The sequence below is a fragment of the Nyctereutes procyonoides genome, unplaced genomic scaffold, assembly GCF_905146905.1.
Source record: "Nyctereutes procyonoides isolate TBG_1078 unplaced genomic scaffold, NYPRO_anot_genome, whole genome shotgun sequence".
Classification (NCBI taxonomy): domain Eukaryota; kingdom Metazoa; phylum Chordata; class Mammalia; order Carnivora; family Canidae; genus Nyctereutes; species Nyctereutes procyonoides.
The window spans coordinates 61,109,676-61,136,241 of NW_026575146.1; the positions used below are offsets into that span (position 1 = coordinate 61,109,676).

General features: G+C 39.9%; 1 protein-coding gene across 1 annotated transcript in view; it reads right to left on the reverse strand.

Moving 5' to 3' along the window:
• LOC129500976 (contactin-associated protein-like 3) overlaps positions 1-26,566 on the reverse strand; it is a 186,778-nt gene that overhangs the window by 71,980 nt on the left and 88,232 nt on the right. Inside the window, exons 5-9 of the mRNA XM_055311909.1 lie at positions 17,780-17,983; positions 16,975-17,159; positions 15,623-15,766; positions 11,218-11,479; positions 5,275-5,421 (exon numbers count right to left, since the gene is read on the reverse strand). Coding sequence (XP_055167884.1) covers positions 5,275-5,421; positions 11,218-11,479; positions 15,623-15,766; positions 16,975-17,159; positions 17,780-17,983 — 942 coding nt within the window. The remainder of the gene's footprint in view (positions 1-5,274; positions 5,422-11,217; positions 11,480-15,622; positions 15,767-16,974; positions 17,160-17,779; positions 17,984-26,566) is intronic.

The window sequence follows — 26,566 nt, forward strand, 5'->3', positions numbered from 1 at the left end:
TTGTTTTATATGAAAATAGGCACATTTCAGTTTGTAAAAGAATTTCTGAAAGGTTGGATATATTTGGAAGAAACCTGGTATATCTTTGTATCTTGATAGGTGACTTCTACTGACAGTGCTTAGGAACTGAGGAGATTAGGATAAAGGATCGAAAACATTAAGTTAATAAACAGTTGGGTGGAAGCACTCTTACCCTTTTGCTCCTACCTTCCCTCTCTCGAGATCACACCCCTCAAATTCATCTAAAATACAATGCAGTATCTGAAGGTGCCTGGGTGGCTCAGTCAGTTGAGCATCTGACTCTCAATTTCCACTCGGGTCATGATCTCAGAGTCATGAGATTGAGCCCCATATCAGGCTTCGCACTGGGCGTGGAGCCTGCTTAAGATTCTCTCTCTCTCTGTTCCTCCCCACCCACTCCCACTCATGCATGCTCTCCTTCTCTTAAAAAGATAAAAAATAAAAATTTAATAAATACAATGCAATACCTAAGTATTCCTGTAAAAGACAAAAGTAAACTGAATCTAGTGATCAAAAGGAAAACTTTCTCAAAGTGGAACTTTAAGAAGGAAAGGTCGAACTGCTAAGTGCTTCAATGATCCAGTCATGAGAGAGAGGTCAAGAAGCAAGGGGTGTCATTGCCCAAGATGAGCCCAGGCTGGGAGATGTCCATTCATCCATGCAGAGGATTGCCTGAAGCCCCGATGATAAAATGGCAGAGGGTCATTCTTCAATGACCTGATTCGGGATGGTCAGTGAAAGTGGACAGGGAATAATGCTAAATTAATGGAACATATCCATCACTACTGAAGGAGTAAGAAATTTAAGAACCTCTGAGGATGACAGAGAAATTGTCACTTTATGTCACGACACCAGAATGGGTCATGAGGTGAGGCCTCATTACAGCCATCATTGGTTCTCTGGCCTGCTAGTATCTCACACAAGGACACTCAAGAGATGAACATAACTTAATATTTCCCAACTCCATGGTGCAGGTGTGCTATTGAAGAGTACAAAGATTCCACAAAAGGAATCCAAAAAAGCTTTCCACTACCCTCACTGGCAGGCACCAAAACTCTGTGTGCAATATAGTAGAGTGAAACCGTTGTTAGAAGAACAATTTACAAACAAAGCTTAGACTGAGAAGAAACAGAAAAGGAAAAAAGGAAACCTGCAACACACAGTGTTGATCGGACATATAAAGAGGGCTGCTAACATATAAAAAGGACCCTTTGTCGTGGAAAGAAAGCCACAGAGCCCTGGATTACACCTGCTGACCTGTCATCATTATTGAGATCATATTCTTCATTTGCTAAAGTGTCATGGTTTGGACAATACATTCTATGGCCATCCTAACTGTAACAGGAAGACATACTAATCTGTGTTTATGGGAAAACATTGCAACAAAATATGACTGACCACATGGTAAGTGGGAACTTGCAACTGAACCTCTATTAGGAGACACAGAAAGAGGAAGGAGAACTGGTTAGGGAGTGTCTCAGAACATGGGGTATTGATTCCCATGAATACCAAATATTGCTAAAGAGCATGACCTGGATAAAGTGAATCTCCTTGTTGATGTGATGCATATTCTAGTTCTGATGGACATTCACTAAGGAGATAATTAAATAAATAGACACTGGCATAAACAACCCTTGGGATTGGATGGAATAACTTTAACATTGACATCTATGGGTTTCAATGTTTCCACTCAATTTGAAACTGACCTTCCCTCACCCTCCACTCCTTTACCCAGAACAGAGCTGAAAAGTCCAATGGAGCATAGAGACAAGGGGCTCTGAACACAGGAGTCTTTACCTGGGCATAAAACTTGTGAACATAGTGAAGATATTGAGAACCAAGACTCCATATCACTGGTCCTAGACCTGCTTCTCCTGATTTTCCTTGACTACAAATAATATTCATCTTTTTATGTAATATAAGTAAATTGGTGTGTTTTGGTTTTGTGTGTTTGTTTTAGCCTGGTGAGGGCATTACTTGAGTTTTTTAGATGGTACACATTCTTTTTCTGGGAAAAAAAGATGCTGTTATGTTGGTATAAAATGTAAAGTTGACTAAGTCAGTTTGAATCAGTGCTTGGAATTGTTCTGTAGGAATCAACTGGGTATTTACAGCTAAGTATGTAGAGGTCATTCTGAATTTATACTTTAGTTGCAGATAATGTGCTGTGATTGCAAGATCTTACATTATTTTTGCCACTCAGTGCCAAAGTATAATTACAACCAAAAAATAGGAAAGTGGTAATGAAGAACAGTCATTATACTCTCTCATGGGATGTTTAAACTTTGTAATTCTGCTCATCTTAGGGACACTATTTGTTGTTGGAAACTCTACTAACGAGACAGTTTTTCTGCACATCAACACAATTTTATGAAAATACATAAGCAAAGCCTATTATGCTTTTTTTTCCCAACACATTGCCTCCAAATCTCTAGAGTCCTTTCGTAGACCAAAGGCTGGAAACAACCAAAGGTTGTTTCATTAAATTGACTATGCATATTAGGGAAGCTTGATAGTTTGTGCATAAGGAAAATTTTAAAATCGCTGGCAAGATGATTCTTGGCAGCTGTAGAAGAATATTTATAGCATTTTTTATAATAGCAAAAAAAATGGGCATGATCAAATTGGTGCTCAACAGTAAAATGGAATGGTGGATTTAATAAGTAAAACATTGTATAATATACATCAAAAACCACAGGGCAGTAAAAATTAATTAAGTTTACCTATAAATATTCACAAGGTTGGATCTCGAAAACTAATATAGAACAACAATGATGGCAATAATAAAAAAACACAGAAGAATGCATACAGTAGTACACTGTAAAGTTAAAAGCAAGGCAACACAAAACACTATTGTTTAAAGTTACCTACATATATAATAGGTTATAATGGAAAGCAATACTTTAATAATTACAAAATTTTGGTTGCAAAATAAGTAAGTCCTGGGGTGTAATGTACAGCATGGTGCCTACAGTTAATAATACTATATTATATATTCAAAGGTTACTAAGAGAGTAGATCTTAAAAGTTTTCCTCCCAAGGCAAAAATTTTCACTATGTACGGTGATATATGTTAACTAGACTTACTGTGGGGTCATTTCCTAATATATACAAACATTGAGTCATGATGCTGTATATCTGCAACTGACATGATGTTACATGTTGATTATATCTGAATTATTTATTTTATTTATTTTATTTTTTTATTATCTCTGAATTAAAAAATAAAAAGACAATACAAAGATTAGTTAAAAGGGGGGGCAGGGTAATACTTATCTGGGGGAATGAGGATCTAGAGGAGCCAGGAAACTTTAAAAGCATTGTAGTGTTTCATTGTGTACACTGGTGGGTGAGCCCATAAATATTCTTTCAAGAAACATTAGTTGTATTTTAAAATATAAACATATATGACATAGTAACAACTGATTCATATCATATCAGCATGTAAATATTTATGGAAAGTACCTATTCTCAGGTAGCTGTGTTGTTGTACGTTCAGAACATGTAGAGTGTTCAACTATGAGAGAAGATTCTGTGGTTTTGGAAAGTACATTTCTACTTTTTAATACAAAATACCAAGTATTCTATTTTGTGTCATTAAACAACATAGCAAGGATTTTTACTTCCAATCCCTTTTAGTGCTTCAAAATCTTTTACCTTTTAAGTTATAGCTCCTGGATAAATTCTTTATTTAGTTTTGGAGGAATCTGTTCTTCTGCAGAGCTATAAAATCCATCATAAGCATAAAGGTTTAAAAAACTATCTGGGTCAGAAATGCACCATATTTAGCAGGCAAGGAAAGCAAGCAATCCGATCTTTTAATGCTGCTGGCACTACTCTATGTTCACAGTGGTGGTTGCTTTAGGGGACTTGAAAGATTAAATACCCTGATTCATGGTTTGTGTGCTTATTGCCAATTCTTAGGGAGGATTTTATACTTTCTTGTTGGGCTATCAAGTTATCTCCACCATGACTCCAAACTTATTTTGGAAAGAAACAACTATAAAATGCAAAACAGGAATAATATTTTGGATGGCTTCAAGCCAAGATTAGAAATAAGTCTTAAAATTGACAGGTCTAAGCTTCAGGTGGCTCATGATTTTTCACTTGAGTGCTTCAGGAATGGAGATTCATTACCAGCAGGAGCTACCTCTCCCTGGCCGAACGGATCCTGGATAGACTCAGTCCAATCTCTACTGAACAGGTAAGTTACAGTCTGGGGTGATGGCCTGGTGTTTGCTGTCTTGGTAAAAGTTCATCACGAAGTAGTGAGTGAAGATTAATAGCCGCTACATTCATCTCTTGCTCTGGTGTATATAATGGTGCCCTTCTGTATAGACAGCAGGCAACAAAACACTACCTAAACTTTAGGGCAACAGACCACCGGGGGATCTCGGTGAAAGGCAGATTCACGTTCAGGAAGTCAAGGGTGCTGCATGTGCATCTGTGACAAACTTGCAGGTGATGCTGCCGCTGCTGGTTCCTGGGCCACACCTGAGGGCCTGGGATCCTCAGGAGGAGAGCAGCTGACAGAAAGGACCACCATGTGCAACAATAAAATTGTCACATCAAAACCTGAAGAAAAGGTTATAAGGGTCACTTGGCATTAGGAAAATATAGCAAAGTGCTAAAGGTAAGAAAAGGAGAACAAGGACCCTCCAAGCTGCCTGCCCATTGAATCACCTGGAGAGCATTAAGAAACACATTGCCCAGGCTTTGGAACCAGATAAATCAGGACCTCCGGGTATGGAGACAGGCACTAGCATTTTTGAAACTTTCCAGGTGACTGAAGTGAAAACAAGAACCAGATCTAAAACCAGTCTTAGCAAATGCACATTTAAACAAAGCCACAAGTAGACTTGCATTTTAGGCCATAATTTATTGTCTTTGTCTGGAGTGTCTGGGTGGTGCAGACGGTTAAGCATCCTACTCTTGGTTTCAGCTCAGATCATGACCTCGGGGTAGAGAGATCAAGCCCCATATCAAGGCCTATGTCAGGCTCTGAGCTCAGTGGGGAGTCTGCTTGGATTCTCACTCTCTCTGTCCCTCCCACTCATGCTGTCACTCTCCAAAATAAATAAATAAATCTTTTTAAAAATTGTCTTTGTCTGCTCTACATTTTCATTGACTATAACTCAAAGAGAAAGGTCGTTCTTCAGTATTAAGCTTCATTTAACATTGTCGGTTGCCTTAGAAGGCAGGAGCAGGAAAAAGATGGTTTGATTGCCAACAAAGCCAGTTCCTTTCACTTACCTCCCAAATAATAGGTGTCCCCTGAATCAATCTTCCCACGCAGGGAATGAGCCACAGAGGCTGCCTCACCATCCACCATCACACTCAGGTGATTTCCTTTCAACGATAAGGACACCAAATGCCACTGCCCATCACTTAATGCAGCACCTGGAGGTAAACAGAATGGGGTAAAAGAGAATCCTAAAAACTCTATAGATGCCTCTAAACAAAGCCAGTATTTGAAAACAATATGATGAAGATCTTGGATCACCTTCCAAAGACCACCATGAACTCACCTGAAACCCACCAGGTGATTTAGCTGGCAGAGGACAGTTGGGACCTCTCAGAGAGACAGGGAGAAGCTTGGGATAGATGTGGGCTTGACTGGGGGGTTCTAAAGAGGCAATGAGATCATATGGTATCCTGGTCATGTTTATCTAGGAGGAAGCGGTGACCTGTGCAGTGAGGCTCATTGAGTAGAAGTGTGGTTGCAGAAGGTCCTTGTATCTGTCCTCCCAAAGTCGTGGATGGGACAGTCTGGTTCTAACAAAAATTATGTTTTAACAAAAATTATGTGGTCTGTTGGGAATGTTATGGCCTATGTGCAGATGCTGCAATAGATGTATTTCACTTTCTCATCACTCAGTTAAGTCAGAAGCACAGGGAGAAAAGAAGGGATAGAAAAAAAATCAGAATCAAAGTGGTAAAGAAGAATTGAGAGTGGACAGTCCAAACATTCTGCCTTGGACAAGGTAGTCTTAGTTTCTTCTAGTCCTAGGGCCTTAATAAAATAACACAACTGATCCTAAACAATCTTGAAATGATAAAATATTCTATTTTATAGGATAAAATACTATATGGTATAGGGCATACTTTACCCTTTTCTAGTTTGTCAATATTTGGGGATTGTGAAAAATTGTAAATTATAAAAATGAAATTTTGTTTGTACTTTGTGTATTATAATTATCTATGATAATCTTGGTAGACTATTTAGAAAAAATATATCATGTATCAATATAACTCTTTAGAAAATATATTAACAATTTAAATATTAATAAAACATGAAAATTCATCAAAAATGTAAAATTAAAAAACACAATACAGTATGTGCATACACAATCACTACACAAAATCACTGTATAAAAATAGACAAAAACTAGTAGGAGATATTCTTAAATATTAACATTAACTTTTGGATAAGGGAATGGGTTTGCTTTCATTTTATGTTCTTTTTCCATTTTCTGTTTTCCCAAATTTGATAGAGCACACTCCAGCTACTGTTAGATTATTATTCTGAAAAACTATTATTAGCCCCCTATCCCCATAAAGCAGCCAGTCTCTTCAATCCATAAGACAAAATATCTATTTTTTTTCTTAAAGTGATGGAGTTAGGAATGAACATGTGGTTGAACCATTGCCCAGCAACCGTGTGTGACTTTCGTGTCTCTGACAAACTTACTGGCCAGGGCTTACACTGAATGGAAATCCAATACTGTGTCATGCAGAAGACAAATCAGTAAACGGTAGGTGTTCCAGAGCTTATTAGTTAGCATCTACTAAATTATCTTGTCAAAGCAAATAATCCTGAAGTTTCAGTGAGTATCAATTAAGGGTTTGGTTCTTCCTCTGGACTTAGGTCAGTCGGGTCTCCTTCCTCTGTGTCCTCACTGTCTAATCGCAGAGGAATGATGCTACTAAATGGCCCCATTTCTTCCTCGTGGTTGAAAAGAAACAGTTCTTGGCAGAATCTTGCAATGGTTTCTGCTCAGATGTGGTGGATGTCACTTCTGCCCACAATCCATCAGCTAAGGCAAGTCATTCGGCCAAAGGTAAGGGATTCCTCCTCTCTGCAGGGATCACGGCCACTTTCACACCGACAGAGACACATGTTGCTTTTAAGGAGCACAGTGAGTAATTGGAATCTCTAGAAATTGTCTTGGCCAGCAGGGAAGGAGGTCATAAGGAAACACTTTAACTCATTTAAAAACAAAATGATAATCATTTGTTTTTTGTTTTTTAACGTCATGCCTAAGCATGCTCATGAGGCTGCTTGATTCTCGTCTGATGATCATCTTAAGGAGTTATCCCAATATATTAGCCTATATCTCTTACAAATGATAAACTTACAGACTGTGTGTGACCCTATAGGTTTGGAAGTCAAGCTGAAAGAATCAGAAGTTACTTTATAGCCCACCCACAGGGAGATTAGTCCCAAAGAAAATATGACCATGTTTCTGGTAGAAAGTTAACCGGTAATATTTAATTTAATAACAGATTTTGGCTTGATTAACTCAATCAACCATGTAAATCCATGTCTCTCCAATGCTCTTCACGATGTCAACTACAGTTTAATTAAAAATTAAAATTAAAATACAGCTTTTGGGGGGGCACCTGGGTGGCTCAGTTGGTTAAGCATCTACCTTGGGCTCAGGTCATGATCCCAGGGTCCTGAGATTGAGTCCCATGTGGGGCTCCCTGCTCAGTGGAGAATCTGCTTCTCCCTTTCCCTCTGTCCCTCTCCACTGCTTGTTCTCTCTCTCTCTCTCTCTCTCTTTCTCAAATAAAATCTTAAAAAAAATAAAATAAAATATAGTTTTTTTGGTTTTGCTTGATCTCTCATCAGTGATGTTGATATGGACTCGAGATCCCCGTGTCAGGGAAATGTTTCTGACCTGACCCAGCAGGTCACAGACCCTACTATAAAAATAGTTATAACCTTGTTCTTCTCAGACTGTGAAATATGAGTTATGGTACTTCCCAGCACACAATTTCAGGGAGGGGACAATTTTAAAGTCCCTAAGGTCACTTCAGTTCTTTGCCATGTACACACATCCAGGATAATAAAAATGCCAGACTCTCACTTTCTGTGTCATATTTGTGAAGCAAGAGCTGGTGAGGCTTATGAATACAGAGGATTTTGGTTAGATAGTTAAAATGACATTATGACACTGACCCTGAAGGAAGAACCTCCAGCCCAGGAACTAAACAAAATACACAAACAAGGATCTATCAATGTTCCTTCCAGTCTTGTCATTCAGTATTGATTTTAAAGCTTACATAGCATACCTGTCAGTATGGTAACCATATCCATTTAAATCTGATATTAAAACCCAATATTTAAATTGGTGCAATTTAAAATACTCCCTTTTACCACCACCACCACCCCACCCCACCCCCGTCTACCCACCTGTCTAGGACATAGAGTTATTTCATGAGAGCACTTGCAGAAAACACTCCAGAATACCTCCTCGAATTGGTAATAGATGCCATTTGCCTCCCTAATAAAAGACTGTTTTAAATAAAATTCAACATTCTCATTTAAAAGTGAAATGCCTGCACTTATGTTCATTCTCTATTTCTACCCATTATAATTCTCACCCTTTGTGTTTCTTTTGTGTGTGCTCTACCCTCCCCACCTCTGATGTAAGGACGCCAGTTTCCCAGGCAGCACTAGAGTCAAAGGGTGAGTGGGGAGAGAGTAGCTGGTGTTTTTGATCTGTGCTACTGTGAAGATGAGGCCAATTCCTCTACCCTTCCCCAGCTCCGAAAAGGCTTCAGTCTGGGTGGGGTGGGGTGGGGGAGTGACAGTTACAAGACTCGTTTTGGAATAATGACAACTAAATGCTGAGGAGTGCTTGCTGACTAGCAGGCTCTGTCCTGCTGGTGTGGACGGACGGTGTCACTGCTTCTACCCAGAATCACACTGTGTCACTACAAAGACAGCGACCCAAGCTTTGGGGAGAACAAAGGTGTCGTTTATGGAGCCCATGAGCTATAGCAGCGCAGAGGCAGGTCTGGAAACAAGCCTGGGAGGCAAGTCCTCTCACTCACCCTTCCCACTAGCTTGTGTCAAATCTATCCTGATAACAGAGAATAAGGCCTGTGGGACTAGAGGCCTTTTGGCAAAGGGTATAAACTGTGTCTTTTCCTACATAAGGGGATGCACTCTCCCTCCCTCCTCCACTGTCCTTCTGTGCCCAGAAGGGGAACAGCTCCATAACCACGCTCTGCTGGCCGAGTTCCATAAACACACAAACACTAGATTATACACGTTTGGACCTTTCTAGATCCCTTCAGAAACATATTGAGGTAACTATTAGGAAAAATGATCTAAAAGCTGGAAACAGGATGAAAGATGACTGGGTGTCCTCTTTGTCATTTAATGCGATTTATGTTAATTCATCCTTTAAAATTTGGTTCTCAGGATGCCTGGGTGGCTCAGCGGTTTAGAGCCTGTCTTCGGCCCAGGGCTCCCTGCAGGGAGCCTGCTTCTCCCTCTGCCTGTGTCTCTGCCTCTCTCTCTCTCTCTTTCTGTGTCTCTATGAATAAATAAATAAATAATCTTTTAAAAAGAAAAAATTTGGTTCTCGGTTTGATACGTGCTTTCCTACTTCATGCAATGTTAAAAATAAAAAACCAACTGAGATCTGTCTCATGTTCCACCTGCAGGTGCACCTCGTTTTATTGTGTTTCGCTTTTTGTGCTTCGCAGATAGCGCACCTTTTACAAACTGAAGGTTTGTGGCAACCCTGCCTGGAGCACGTCTCTCGGTGACATTTTCCCAACAGCATTTGCTCACTCTGTGTCTCCGAATATTTCAGACTTTTTCATTATTATGACATTGGTGATGGTGATCTGTGATCAGTGGTTATGACTCACTAAAACCTCAGATAAGAGCATTTTTTAGCAATAATGTATTTTTTAATTAAGGTACATACATTGTTTTTCTAGACATTGGGTGACTGCGCATTTAAACATCTATAGTCTTCTGTGGGCGTAATGTTCCTATGCACAGGGAAACCGAAATATTCATTTAATTTGCTTTATTGCAATATTTGCTTTATTGTGGTGGTCTGGAACCAATCCTGAATATCTCTGAGGCATGCCTGTATTTCCAATTCAAAATAAAAAAAAAAATCATCCCTCAAATGCTTCTAAAACAAGTAGCAAGAAAAATTCACCTTTGGTTTGCTTCCAAAAAATTAATGCACTGCACTGTAAATGCTTAAAAATTGATGCAATAAAACATTTGGGTAATGTTTCAGTGCCAGCCTTCAAAAAAAGTTAAATAATTTGTGTTTGTGTGTTGGAAGGAAGAGCGGCATGTGCTCACGTGACATGACGGTTGAACACTATCTCTTTTAGTTAATACGACATGTGGCTTGTAAATCTACACAAACCAAGATTGAAGCAATTTACTAAATCTGACTTGACACTCTTGGCTCTATTCATTTGCTGAGGTCCACAAGGAAATGCCATACGCCAGTGGGTTTTTTGTTGTTGTTGTTTTGTTTTGTTTTTATAAAGAGAAACAAAAACTTAAGTTCCATTCCCGGCTTTCCATCCCAAACTCATAAGCCTGTTCCTTCCATTTCAACATCTGTGGAATGACAAGCCACTGGATCTGCCTGGGTTTAAATTTTTATCAGCACTCAAATGCAAAACAGTTCCCAGAGTTCAAAGGTAACATGACTCTGGAAGTGAGTTTAGAAACGGGTCCTTCTCAGAAGGCCAGCAGGGTAGCTGCCCATAGTTATCAGAAGCCTCATCCAAAGCAGGGATTCCCAAAGGAAGCAGAAGCTCTGATAGCTAAGAGAAAAATCATAACTTCAAATATTATGAAGCCCAGTGAGTGTAAAAGCTCAAAAGACAGTTATAAGGAATCTATTTTCTCAAGAGGACCCAGGATGAGGCCAATGCTTCCTACTATTTCAAGTTGACTGCCAATTACTCTCAACTTGTTAATAAGTTGTTTTCAAAATGCTCCCATAAGTAGGTTTCACGTAGCTAACTTTGTGTCACACTGACTCACACGCCAACAACCTAGAGATCCCTATTTCAAAGGTAAAAGAAATCTAGTTCCTTCTAGAAGGATTATGAATGTCCTAGGGACTCAATCGCTCAGTGGTTGTAGCGATGACCAACCGTGAGTTTATAGGTAAGGACGGTGCGCACGCCTGTCACCTGCTGTGACGTCCCTCGCTGGATGTCCGGGCTGGGAGAGGCTCAGCTTGAGTTTCCCGTCATCGAGGACGAGGGTGAGAGCCCCGGGCCCGTGTCGAAGCTGAGTGGTCAGTAACAGCCCTGCTCTGTTCCACGTTCGAAACTGGAAAGCCACGGACACTTTGTCCTCTCCGGCGACACCTGGCAGAGCCAAGTAGCTCCTGGAGCTCAGAAAAGTCACGGGCACAATTTGAGGGTGTGAGCACGAGAAGGACACGTTTCCCTGTGAATACAGAAGAAGAGGATTTAGGAGGGCTGGGGGGGGGCTGTTTCATTAGCGAGGGGTTCTCCAAGGTCTGCAGTGTCCTACCAGCCTTCTGGCAAGCGAGGACATTAAGGACGAGGCTTCCCCATCCAACCCGGCTTCCCCCGACAGGCCCCTCAAACCACGGCGCAGCCCTCGCTGGGCAAGTGGAGTTCTGAGTCGGTTAGGGACCTTTGTCGCCTCCAGTTCTGGGCCTCGGCAAAGGAATCTCAGGCCTGGCTTTCCAGGCCTCGGGCTGGGCGCGGGATGCAACAGCACAGACAGATTCCTTCCCTCCAGGTGCTGGACACCTATGCCCAGTTCGAAGCCCAGCACCAAGGACCACACCCTCCGGGCACTTTCCTGCGCTCCCTGGTGCCTACGGGGCTGTCACTCGGGGGATGCGTACATCTGCCTCAGGTGGACCGCGTGCTCCCACACGTCTGGAAGAAAGGAGTGGCCAGCCTGGCCATCCCGGAGGCAGGCAGGCAGGCTGGCTCTCAGAAGCTCGCATGGCCAGGTCTCACCCAGCCCCTTCACCCAGCCCAGCCTCTGACCTGCCTGGCAGGCTGTTGTTATTTTTATTTCATTCTATTTTGTAAAAACAAAAACAAAACAAAAAACAACAACAAACACCCACACCTTTTATCTTTAGGTTATGTCTATTGCTCCAGAGGCAAACTTATTTATTTTTTTAATCATATAATTTAGAAAGAAGGAATTTGGGATGCCTGGGTGGCTCAGCAGTAAAGTGCCTGCCTTCAGCTTAGGGCATGATCCCGGGGTCCTAAGATCGAGTCCCACATTGGGCTCCCTACATGGAGCCTGCTTCTCCCTCTGCCTATGTCTCTGACTCTCCCTCTCTGTGTCTCTCATGAATAAATAAATAAAATCTTAAAAAAAAAAAAAGAAAGAAGGAATTTCAAGTTCTTAAAGAATACTAGTTACCATCCATCTCTATAAGGTGGGAGGAGGGAGGCCACCTGCATGGCTCAGTTAGTGAAGTGTCTGCCTTTACTCGGGTCATGATCTGAGGGTCCTGGGTCGAATCCCCACATCGGGCTCCCTGCTCAGCCAACAGTCTGCTTTTCCCTCTCCCTTTGCCCTTCCCTCCACTTTCTCTCTCTCTCTCTCTCTCTCTCTCTCTCTCTCTCTTAAATAAATAAATAAATAAAACCTTAAAAAAAAGATCTTTATAAGAATTTTGCAAAGGGGTTGGATAAATTTTCATAAATTCCAGAGAACTACATACCCAAACACTGTCCTTCCTCTCCAAAATATATTACGCAAAGAAATAGAGTGAGATGGGACTTAATTTGACTTAGCAGGCACCGAAGCATATGTACCATAAAGGCACTATAATCAAGCCAATATGATATTGGCATAAGAATAACTGTAGCAGCAGAGCCTAATAACTAACCCACAGGAAGGTCTGAGAATATATGTACAACCAGTATGCAATGAAAGGTATGATTCAACCCTGTGCACAAAAGGTTGGGCCTAGTTACTAAATAGGGCAGGCACAAATGGGTACCCATAAGGCATAAAATAACAACGGATCTGCATAAAGAATAAATTCTGGATGATCAAAGACTTAATCTTTTTTCAATTTTAAAATAAATAAACAAAACCAACTTAGAACTTTTTATGGGAAAATCCATGAGACTCTATCTAGAGTCTTGGGTTTTAGAAGCATTCTAAAGCAAGACCAAATACTATAAAGGTATAAAAAAAATACATAGACATATTGACCACATACAAATAAAAACATTTATATACTCAACATAGCATAAAACATTCAATATAAAAGATACAATATATAATCATATTATAAATGCTCATATTTAATATAAAATTGATTAATTTGAAAAAATATTTGGATCATAAATGAAAAGGGTAATCTATCAAGCATAAAGCTCTCTTATAAATTGGGGCACCTGGGGGGCTCAGTCAGTTGAGTAACCGACTCTTGATTTCAGCTCAGGTCATGATCTCAGGTCATGAGATCGAGCCCCACATCAGGCTTCATGCTCAGCGAGGAGTCTGCTTGTCTCTCTCCGTCTCCCTCTACTCCTCCCCTACTTGTGTGCTCTCTCTAAATAAAAGAAGAAAATCTTAAAAAAATTTCAAAAGCTCTCATAAATTGACCAGAAAAAACTTTTTGTAATAAAATTAAAAATGGCAAAAGAATAAGAATCAACAATGATCAGAAAAATAAATCCAAATGGACAAAAGATGATTTTATTCACCAGTAGTCAGATAAGCATCAAGGAACAGTCAGGTATTAGTCCATGTCCATTGCACTGGCAAGAGCCTGAGAGATGTCTAACAATGTGTGGCTCCCTGAGATGTGATGGGAGGGCTCTGTCGTACATTGCTGGTGACAAATGCCACGTTGCAGTTCTTTTTGGAAAACCACCCAACAACATTTATTAAAAATGAAAGCTGAATAAAGCTTTCAACCAAGAAATTCTATGCCTGAAATATTTCCCATCAAAATAAAAGGCCCAGTACCTGAAAACAGAGGTGCAATTGCTTGCTTATGGTAAAATAGAAACAGAAATAAAGCAAACGTCTTGATTGGGAAATGACTGCCCTAATGGAAAGTGAGCAGCCATTACAACATGGAGCTGCAGCTGATGGCTGAAAAGAATTTCTACAAGGTTTAGGGGTGCCCAGGAGGCTCAGTCTGTTGAGCATCTGACTCTTGATTTCGGCTCAGGTCATGGGATGGAGCCCCATGTGGGGCTCTGCACTCAGCAGGGAGTCTGCTCGAGGGTTCTCTCTCTGTCCCTCCCACCCCCTAGCATGCTTGCTCTCTCAAATAAACGGGTCTTAAAGAAAAAAAAAATTTCCAGAAGGTTAAGCTGAGTTGGAAAACTGGGTTGGAGAAAAGCTTACCTAAAAGGATGCCATTTCTGTAGACAATGCTAGATATGGAGGCATCTATATTCACAAATATGTGTGTGAATCTGTGTGTTCTAATCTGTCGTGGATTTGGGTTTAATGGACCAAACATGGAAGGACAGATCTTAGCTTGGTAACTTGCCAGCCTGGGTGGAGGGCCTGCAGCCCGTGGAGACACAGAAGTGTGATAACACCCCAACCCACCTTAGGGGTTCACCTGCTTCAAGATAACACACTCCGGACTTGCTGACCTAAGTCCCCGGATCCATAGCAGGCCGACTGCTGGCCTTGAAGAGAAAAGGAACTTTCCCAGCCAGCCTGTGAGAAGCCATGTCCGCCTTCTGAATAGCCAAGCAACTTTTCTGGCAAAATGTTTTTCTTTATCGGGTCACACAAATGATTTTACCAACTCCCATTTGTGTATCTGTGGGCCTTGCCTCCCTTTGCAGAAACAGCCGAGGAGTCCTGCACATCATAAAACCAGAATGGGACCCCACGCGCAGCCCCTGAGTGCTGAGATCAGGTTTGTAGCTGGCACGGGGCAGCGTGCATGTAATCAAGAAATGCTGCAGGCTGCTGCACCATCTTTATTGACCAAACTGTCCTAAGCTCCTCTAAAAACCCCTGAGCCAGGCAGAAACCTTGGAGCTGGCTTCTTTTGGACAAGAGTCCACCTTCTCCGCAGGTTGCCGACCTCAAACTAAATTAAGCTCAAGTTCCTTTCCAATCAAAATTCATCTGTTGGGTATTGGCCTTTCGAGAGAGTGACAGGCAGCTGAGCTTGGAGTTCAGTAACAGGAGAAGGAAGCAAGAGGAAATCAGTCACAAAGACCCCGTTAAAGAGTCTCTACTGGAATGTGCTGGGACATATTTGCAAAAGCATGCATCTGTTGCCATACAAATGTAAAAATTAGGAAACACGTGATGGGGATGAAGGAGGGCACTTGTTACAAGCACCACTGGACATTGTATGGAAGTGCTGAGTCACTGTATTGTACACCTGAAACTAATATTAAACACTGCATGTTAATGAACTGGAACTAAAATGTTCAAAAATTAAATTTAAAATTATAATTAGTTAAGTCAAATATGAACTAAAAGGTATATATGATTGGTACTTTCCCTGCCTTCAGAAGAAGTATATTCTAAGACTGAATCAATCAGACAAGTTGCAGTTTCCTTTCCTCTTGACCTTGCATATACAGACTTTCTTACCATGATGAGGATCTGTGGTTTGTGTTTCTTGGACAAATCAATGATATCCACTCCATTGTAGTAGAGATTTTCGAAGCAGCCATCAAAGTTTTTATGTGGGAATGCCACTGCTTTTCTGTGTCCAGGAATCCCTCCAAAGCTGATCTTAGAAAGAAAAAAATGACATAAATAATATTGTTTAATGATTTTCTGTTTATCTGCCTAAACCAGTTAATGATTAGCAGGTATAGGATAATTGTCTCAAATCTACCTGGCATTATTTTACATTATGACATTATAGCTTACATTATGATGAGTTATGTTACATGTGAATTTTAAGTGAAGTTTTAGAGCATTAGCATCACCGCTACGAAGAGTGGTCCCTCCACTTTCTGATAGTCTTATTTTTCTGACTATCAAGTTTTATTTTTCTGACTATCAAGCATTAGCTTTACCAATGCTTTATTATATTGAGATAAGTGGTTAAATACCCTCCTGGCAATTTGGTACTCAAACGGCTATGTCACTTTAGACAATGGGGAATATTGTACATTCATTTCCATGGTCACTCTTGATCTGTGACAATGAAGCTGACTGTGATGACATTCTACTTTACAAACCTTTCTAGAACCCAGACTTCAGGGTCCTGGTGTTTGCCATGATGCTGCTGATAGGTTAGAATAATACAGCCATTGATAATCTTATTCAAGACCAGGCTCTCCAGCTGGCCTGCTCTGTTGAGGCCACTTATACTAAATGAATGTTGAAATCACCCCATTTGCTCTGATAGATGTGCTGAGCAGAACTAGCAGAACAAAAGGTGCACTTCAGTGTAGGTTAGATATGTGTCGGTAACACGCTGCGAATATGTTAAACCTCTAAATACCCCGGAGAAACAGTATGTGGAATCGTGTGCATTTGGCTCTCTTGTTCCTCAAAAGAGCAGGTTGGAATATATGTTGATTACTTCTCCAAAGTACCCTAGACTACTAATTCGGTTTAGGATTGCCCTAAAACACAGAGAAATCTCCAAGGGAACTGTTCACAGCCAACACCAGATGCAACACAGAAGAACTGTCCGAACAAATGCATTTTAAAGTGCTGCCCGTCAAACTGATTGCTCTTCATCTACACATTTCCCAAATTTAATGACTAATTCCTCTCATGTGAAAGCTAACATCTATGAGTGATAAAACACCTCAACAGCGCATGTATGTCTCTCCCACCCTGCTGACGTCACCCGTGGGAAATGTTTCACCAGAATTCTGAATTACTAGCAAAGGGAATTTTTCTCAGTGTAGTGGTATTTTCCTACAAAGTTCTGTTGCATTTAAATACTAAAATCTGTGATACTTAAAAAGTCATTTTCACACCTCATAATCAAGATCCAAATAGCTGGACTTGCCCTTTGCCTGGAAATGCTGAGTGTGCCTGTCCACGGTGAAGTTGACTTGTGTGTTCAAGAGGTCAATGCGGACAGAATGCCAGTGGTGGTCATCGAGCAGGCTGCCCAGGGTGAGCGTCACACGGGCATCAGGGGAAGGCAGGTTAGCATGGCCTAGAAGGACAGACAAAGCAAATGAATCACTCCAACCAACTCAATGCCTTGACCACCATGTGGAGGTCGGCATTTCTTCTGACTACTTTCCTTACATCCTTCTATCCCAAGAACTGGTCAGCTGCTTTTATCTTAGTCTTATATAGACTCTTCTCTCATAATTTCTTCTGTTTCTTGTTTTTATTATTCATTATTGCATTTTAATATTTCTTGAAAGTAGCTTCTTCCTAGGACCTCATGTTCAGCACTATCACAAAAATTCAATGATCCACTCTTGTGTTTATGATATTACTAGGTTATTTATTGAACATGCACAAATGGTCTTATACAATTACCAAGCTATAAAACTTTTTACAGGAAGGTATATTCAAGATGTATACATGTTGTCTGTAGCACACCTCAACTGTGGGGTGACCATGGTTCCATTTGCCTAGACCGTTCTGGTTTACACTATTGCTCCAGAATAATAATTTATACGGTCTTCTTTCTTTCTCAAAAGTTTCTGTTTTCAGGATAAATTAACTACTTAACTATAAAAAATTAAGTACAAAAAGGTACTTTCATCTAAATAAGCATCTTTTTTAAAACACCAAGTTGTAGTTTTGTTTGTTTGTTTTTACCTGAATTAAGGGATAAGATGAGTTTTCCTTTAACTAACTCCAGGGTGATGTATTTGCCATTTTGTCCTTCTCTGTGGAGTAGAATCCCATCAGTCTGCCTGGTTTTAAATTTCAAAGAAATAACATCTTTTGTTGGACTCACGGATTTCTGATTAAATGTGTATAGCAAGGAGCTTTTTCCATCAAAATTAACCATCTCAGATCCTACAACAGGAGACATCAAAAAGTAATCTAAGTATAACCTTTACTCGTGCATTGAAATGAGTAAGTTGACACAAACACATGCAGGCATAACATATCTCTGGTTTGTTTAGTACAGCTGGAGAAATGGTGCTGCCAATCCTCCCATGATACCAGTAGCTGAGTTCCCTAAACTCCATATTTGCCTTTTCTGACATTTTCCCTAAAATGTGCGATCTAGAAATACTTCTGTTGACTAAGTCCAATTGCTTCTGCCTTCGTATTGGCCACTTCTCATCCTGTTAAAAATGAAGATCATAAAGAAGTTGAAATCACTCCCCACTGTAGCACATTACCGCTACGAAGAGTGGTCCCTCCATCTTCTGATAGTCTTATTTTTCTGACTATCAAGATCACTTGCATTCTGTTTATTGAAAAACTTTCATTATTAACATAAAAAGAACATTGGTCAAACCAATTGAAGACAGAACAAGAGGTACACAAAGGAATTCATGCTACTCGGAAAAAACTCTTGTATTTTTCATATTTCACACATAAAAGGAAGAGATGTTATTGTGATTAAAAAGACAATACCATATGATGTTACTCATATGTGGAATCTAAAAACAAAAGAAATGAATACACAAACAAAACGCAGAATCAGACCTACAAATTCAGATAACAAACTGGCAGTTATCAAAGGGAAGGGGGTAGAGGGATGAGTAAACCAGGTCAAGGGGAGTGGCAGGCATGGGCTTCCAGTTATAGAATGAATGAATAAGTCATGGTATGAAAAGTACAGCATAGGAAATGTAGTCAACAATATTGTAATTGAGTTCTATGGGGACATGCAGCAGCTATACTCATGGTGGGTCTCATAGAACCTATAAAGTCATCAAATCAGGTACGACATACACCTGATACTAATGTAACATTGTGTGTACACTACTCTCAAATACATTTTTAAAAAGAAAATTTTAAATAAATGCGTATGTGTAAAAAATGTAGGTGCAAGAGAAAGTCAGTGAAACAGGAAACATGTCTATCGAGCCAATGATACGATGTTGTTTATTTAACTTCACAATAGTGTGGCTACCTGTATTTCATTCAGACAAACTGAAGTATTTATAGTAAATCCTCTAAGGAATCATATATTTCATGCAGCCACCTTTTGAAAATTCAGGAGTTTGATTTTGATCCACATACATAGTAGAAAATATATAAATACCACAGTGTGTCTAAAAGTCATGGAAACAAGCAATTATTCTTCATTGCTTAGTTAAATAAATGTGCCTGATAAAAACATAACCCTTTGTCAAATTCAAATGATGTCCTTTAGCGTGTCAGATAACAATAAAGTAATGAAAATTTGATAATGAAGGATTTAAATGCTTTCACATTTTACCAGTAGACATTTATCTGTTGGCACCTCACTGCAAGGTGATGGTATTAAGTAAGGCTCATTTCTTCAGTTAGCAAATAAGAAATGTTTGCTCCATGAATGATTTTGTCAGGCTTCTTTTGATCAGATATTATTTGTCCTCATCTTCCCTCTTGCCACTATGGCTTTGTAAGAGTAATAATGGTCTTCTTAGGGATGAGGATGTCCTGGCATGTGGCTTAAACACAGATTCCTGGGCCCCATCCCAGAGCCATGACTGCTGGCCTGGGCTGGGACCAGACAATGTGCATTTCTAACATATCTGCTAGTGATGTTGACGCTGCTGGTCTGGTGGCTATACATGAGAACCACTGCTCTAAAGAACTTCAATTATATTTCCTGGAACATTTCCCTCAGGCAAAATGGAGTAGTGAAAAATTTATTGGATTGATAGAAAACACAAAAGAATGGCCTTAAAACCCTTTTGTTCTAATGTTTTTGTTTTCTCTCTGGTGAGATCACTAACACTTGTACCTAGAATAATCAACCACATGTTCATCATCACATTATATCCTTATGAGGCACATTTAACATGCATTTTGACAGGTTCTCTAAGCCTATAAGGGGACTGAATTATAATCTAGATATGTAGTCAGCTGAGTAAAATAAAACCACTTCAAACAATACATCTTGTAATGGTCTTCATAGTTTCATTAAAACCTTAAATGATAACAAACTTAAACTCGGTATAGAGGGTAAAAACAACATAGATAAAATTCAGGAATTGCTTTTAGAAGTCTGGAATATGAGGCTATACCTCCTCTTCCTCTGAAATGACCCACTTTACTCTGTAGCCTGTCTAGCCCCACGAGCTCATTTTTAAAGGTTCATAAAAAAAAAAAAAACAATAGTGGCAGTGAGCACAGGTGCCCACAAAGCCTAAGATGTGTGCTACCTGGTCCTTTACAGACATATGTCAATCTGTACTCTGCAGAATCAACCAGTGATGCTCTCTGTGCTGGATTCCTGACTGCTTACAGGTAGCAGGGATAAGAACCAGCTCACAGCCGGACAAGTTGTGATCCTTCTTTGATTTAAAAATTAAAAACCCTATTTTAGATGGGAAATCCCAAATTTAATTATTTTCATTGGTCACCTGTTGCATAATTCAATACACTTCATTTGTGGCTATTCTGGTAAAAATAATAGGTAAATATTTTGGCTCCTGTGTAGTAATAGAAAAGATTGGGTTTTTTAAAATTTTTTATTGGAGTTCAATTTGCCAACATATAGCATAATACCTAGTGCTCATCTTGCCAAGTACCCCCCTCAGTGCCCATCACCCAGTCACCCTAACCCCCCACCCACCTCCCTTTCCACTACCCCTTGTTCGTTTCCCAGAGTTAGGTGTCTCTCATGTTTTGTCACCCTCACTGATATTTTCACTCATTTTTCTCTCCTTTCCCTTTATTCCCTTTCACTAATTCTTATATTCCCCAAATGAATGAGACCATATAATGTTTGTCCTTCTCCGATTGACTTATTTCACTCAGCATAATACCCTCCAGTTCCATCCACGTTGAAGCAAATGGTGGGTATTTGTCATTTCTAATGGCTGAGTAATATTCCATTGTATACATAGAACACAGCTTCTTTATCCATTCATCTTTCAATGGACACCAAAAAGATTGGTTTTATATTGATAGTCTTCCGTAGCTTTAGATTCCACTTTGGCAGGGATTTTGCTTTGGCAAATACAGTTTTGTTATCAAATGACCATTTCTGGGGCACCTGGATGGCTCAGTGGTTGGGCATCTGCCTTCGGCTCAGGTCGTGATCCCAGGGTCCTGGGATTGAGTCCCACGTTGGGCTCCCCACAGGGAGTCTGTTTTTCCCTCTGTCTGTGTCTCTGACTCTCTCTGTGTCTCTCATGAATAAATAAAATCTTAAAAAAAAGACCATTTGCGCCTGATTTTCCCTCCCCCCTTAATTTCCATTCCTTCCCCAAGTATAGCTCCATTTTCATTTAATATGGACGTAGTACCTACTAGGTGCCACATGCCATGCTGATGCTGAGATAAAACCCAAGAGGATAGACATGGCCTGGCCCTCCCAGAGCTGACGTAATTACTCTCACTTTCTCACTTCTGCTCTCATGAAAGGATGCATTTCACCAGGAATATCCTAGTCCTACTGTGAGTTGCTAAGGAAACTAGACTAGCAACAAGGAAGCTCACAGTCAGGATGGAGGAAATAAGAGCAAGGGGGTTCTTCTCTGGGAAGGATCTGGAAAGAAAGGATTTAAGACCTTACCAATCACAGAGTACTTGTCACATGTGATTTACAGATAGGCACCATAAAGTGGCCAAGATGGTTCGAACAATGGGCTATACTTTTGATCAAGAAGTCTCTCTGTGAAGCCCACATGATACGTAAGAGCACGCATTATCACAAAGATGATTTACAACAGGAAGAATTAGATTAGAAACTCAATTATAGGCCTCATCAAAGAGAATCCATTCTATAAAATGTTGTTTACTTACAAACATTCATTAATCAATCTGAATATTTGAAAACAAACTGACAAGTCAGTAAATATAAAATACCATTATAAACATATATCACTCAAACACAATTTTTAGAGGCAATAGGTTTTTAAAAATTAAACCAAAACATCAAAACATCATATTGTGGGACAGACAATACTTAGCTCAGTGAGTTAGCAGGAGCTAACTCTCCAAGAGTGTGTGGATGGGCGCAACCCCACCCAGATAGGTCCCCTGGAGTGCAATTTCCACTACGCAGAGGCTCCCCTGACCTTCATACCACTGGTTACAGACCCATCTAGAGAAGCCAACTTTCCAGTCTTAGAGTTCACTGGTGATGCTAAGGTGGTCTTGTTATCAGTCCATTAAGGTTAAATCTTTATTGTATATATGTATTATATATGTGTATATAATATATATAAATATTAATTAAACATAATTTTATATATTTGTATATAAATTTAATATAATTTTAAATGTCCCTAATTAATACAAATAATCCAATCTAATATTTATTTGAATAAAAACACCAAAATAATGCATTAAATTACCACTTAGTAGCACACTTAACTTTTACAAGAAGGCTTCATGACAAAGGTCTTTGTATGCAATTCAATTAATTAAATAATTGGGGTACTTGAAATAGAGGTCACTTATTATGAATTAAAATGTGAAGCAATAGTTTTCCCTATCTTAAGAGAACATAACTTACATTCCAAAAGAGAAAATGTGATACTTAATTGAAAATAGGAAGTGTTTTTCCAAAATCACATGATTTTAACTTATAATTATTAGTTTTATTAACTGAGGTTATATTTTGGTGACTATCACTAACATTATTATTTAAAAAAGGGCCCACACATACTAGCCATTTAAGGAAGGAAATCCATTTTTACCAGTAGCAAAACTAAATTTGTGCTTATAGACTAATAGCCTCTGGATCTGGTCCCACAAACAGCCTTTCAGAACAACACAGAGCAGTAGCTCAGAGAAAAGGCTGGAGTTGCCCTGTGAGAGTCCAAATCCTGATTCTATTGCAGAAAACCTTAACCTGTCTGTACCCGTTTCCTCATCTGTAGAGGATGAAGAGGCCTTTCCGATGAAGCATTGATATGGAGTATTAAATAACTCAACATCTAGACAGTGTGTACAACAGTACCTGAAATATGGGTGTTGGCTACACTATTATGTTAGAGCACTGGGCAAAGAAAAGGCAGTGCCCTGAATGGAAGCTGCATTTACAACCTCTGCTCCTGAACAAGATAAGAATAACCAGATTTTTCTCTCACTTGAAGCCAGAAAAAATAGTGGAAGGGAGAGGCACATAAAGCAACATGATGCCCAAGAGATGAAAGACAAACAAGATGATCCCTAGAACACCACTTGGGCCACTGCCTTGAGACAATTTCCAGGTACAGAGTAGGAAGGAGCAACTGGGGCAGAGCCCAGCAGATGCCCTGAGAAGAAGAGACAGTCAGAGGTCTGGTAGGAACAGAACACCTGGTGTCCACAGGCCGAGCATGTTACAAAGGATAAATGATGAGAACACTGGTGATCAGCATTCAGCAAAGTACTGATCAATGTGTGCGAGTGATGAAGCCCATCAAAACCAGGAAATGAACCATCTAAAAGGATGAATGGGAAAGAGTGCTGGCATGCACATAGCAACAGTGCCTACTGTATTATCCAGACTGGAAACCTCACCAGTCTCTGCCATTGGTGGGAATTGCAGAGGTGGGAATAATTACCCTAGACCAAACACTGCTCTGGTATGAGTTAACAAATTTTAAAAGTAAAACCTAAAAGGATCAAATGCCTTCAATTCAACGTATTCTTGAGGAAAGCTCAAGCTATGAGAAAGTAAAAATGTCCAGCATCCAACAAGGTCCAGCATCCAAATCAAAATGTCTGGCATCTACTCAAAAATTTCCAGGCATACAAGGAAGCTGGAAAGTATGACGCACAATGAAAACAATCAATCAAAACAGAATGGACACAGATATAATTAGCGAGGAGAGACATTAAGGTAGTTGTTATACCTGCCATCCATATGTTCAAAAAGTCAAGTAGATACACAAAAGATACTTCTAAAAAAGTGAAAATTACAATGTCTGAGTTGAAAAATACACTGAATGGGATTACTGGCAGATTAAACATTGCAGAAAAATTGGCCAGTGAACTTGAAGACACAACAATAGCAATATTTTTAAATGAAACAAAGAGGAAAAAAATAATTTAAGAAAATAAACAGGACATCAGTGAAGTCGTGTGACAAAACAAAATCAAACAGCTTAATGCATGTTTTCTCTAATGATAATTGGGTCAGTCCCTGAAAGAAAAGAGTGAGGGAAAAATTGAGAAAAAAAATAGTTGAAGAAACAATGGCTGCAACTTTCCAAAGCTAATGAAAACTATAAGCCCACAAATCCAAATAGCCCAATGAGCTCCAAACACAAGAAACAGAATAAAACAAAACCAAATCAAACCAGAAACAAATTATTCAAAATCTTAAAAGCAGCTGGAGAAAAAAAGGCATGTCACATTCAGAGAAATATAATTACAGATGGCAGCAGATTTCTCAGTGGAGAGGATGCAAGTGAGGAAACAGAAGAGCATCATCTTGAAAGTGATGAACAAAGAAAGGTTACCCTAGAATTCTATACTGAGTGAAAATAACTTTCAAAAGTGAGGGCAAAATACCAACTCTCTTCGGACCTACAAAAAGTGAAAGATTCCTCACCCACAGATCTATGCTGCGAAAAAATATTAAATGAAGTCTTAGAGGGGGAAGGAAAATGATACGTGAAAATATGGACTAATACAAAGGAAGGAAGAATATCAAAATCTACATGGATCAATGAATATGTATATCTCATTATGTATAAACATAAACTATAGGGGCGCCCGGGTGGCTCAGTTGGTTAAGCATCTGCCTTTGGCTCAGGTCATGATCTCAGGGTCCTGGGATTGAGCCCCAAATTGGCCTCCCTGCTCAGTGGGGAGTCAGCATCTCCCTCTCCGTCTGCCTCTCCCCTCTCCTTGTCCACTCTCTTTTGCAAATAAATAAATAAAATCTTTTAAAAACAAAACAAAACAAAAAAACCCGAAACACACAAACTATATATTAATATATAAAATAGAATGTTACAGCAGGGATATAAATATAGGCACGTGTTGAGGTTGCTAAATAAAACCTCTAAATTTTTGCTGCAATAGTCAATATATATTTTAAATAAACACAATATTTAAATGTTTTAAAGTAAGTTCCATGCCCAGCACAGAGCCCAACATAGGATTTGAACTCATGACCCTGAGATAGAGACCTGAGCTGAGATCAAGAGCTTAACTGACTGAGCCACCCAGGTTCCCCAAATAAACACAATATTTTAAAACAGCCAATTACATGTTTTATTCCCTTCTCCTCTTCCCTGCTTACTGATTTTATTTTCAATGCTGGACTTGACACAGGACCAGAGTGCTACGTGCATGACTAGGAGATAGATCCCCATGGTGTTGGTCATTCTGGGCCTACATATTCCATATTCCTAAGAATTCATGCACTCCTTTCCTTCCTCTTTTCCCCCCTCTGTCCTGCCCTCCTTCTTTCTCCCTTCTCTTATTCAAACAATCAACACACTAATAAGCATAAGATTACATTACGAGAGCACAGACCACATGATGGTACAAGCTCAAGAGAGCACTTGAGGAGCCACTGACAATGAACATGGGGAGACAAAGTAGAAGGCAGAGAAGAAGGAAGAGAAGATGCCCAAACGATGAATAACAATTGGGAAAGGAAAGAAGGTGGACTTGGGACTGGTATCGGTATCTGTGGCTTCAGAGACCTGCGTCAAGGATACCAGTTTGGGATTGATCAAACGGTGTGTAAAAGTTATTGAACATTTGAGAAAGCGAAGGACACCCAAACGGAGATCCCTCTTAAGAGTGGAATACAAAGCCTAGAACAAGTCCATTGAGAAGATGGGTTCTGGACAGGTGGGGCTGCTGGCAGGAGGAAGGACTAAGAAGACCCCACACACTCCACATCCATTCTTAAAGTTGAGGGTGGGAGAGATTTTCAGGTAGAGAACGCGTGTGCTCCAGGCCGGGAAAATGCATGGTGATTATAGCAATAGCGATTGTCATTGTAATTGGAGTTTAAAGAAATGAAACCAAAAAGACAACTTGCATCTAAGAGACATTATCTGCCAAGATAAGCAATCTGGGCAGTTTCTCAATATCAACAGAGCAGTGAAAATAGAAATGGGGAGAAAGAAGACAATAATTAGCACTTTGGGCTATAAACCATATCATACTCAATTACTTGCAAAACTAAAGAGTGCAAAGCTCTACGCTTGAACAATTACTCCTATTAATAATAAAAATGAAGACAATACAGAGGCCCTACGATTACTCTGTGTAGTTTTACAAGTAGCAATGATTATCATCAGTCTAACGTTTTTATGCTATGAGCCCCTTGTCCCCGAAAGCTCATGTTTGCTGGATTTAGGATGCACACTGGCCCCATGACAGCAGGACAGCCCACCGGCCCTTCCAGGCATCAGGCTCACAGCTTCGGTCTCCCTGGGACTGACCTCTACCTGAAGGATCTGCAGTAATATCTCCTCACAAAGAACATCAAGCTAATGGCAAATCTCCATCAAAGGGCAGGTTCTGCTT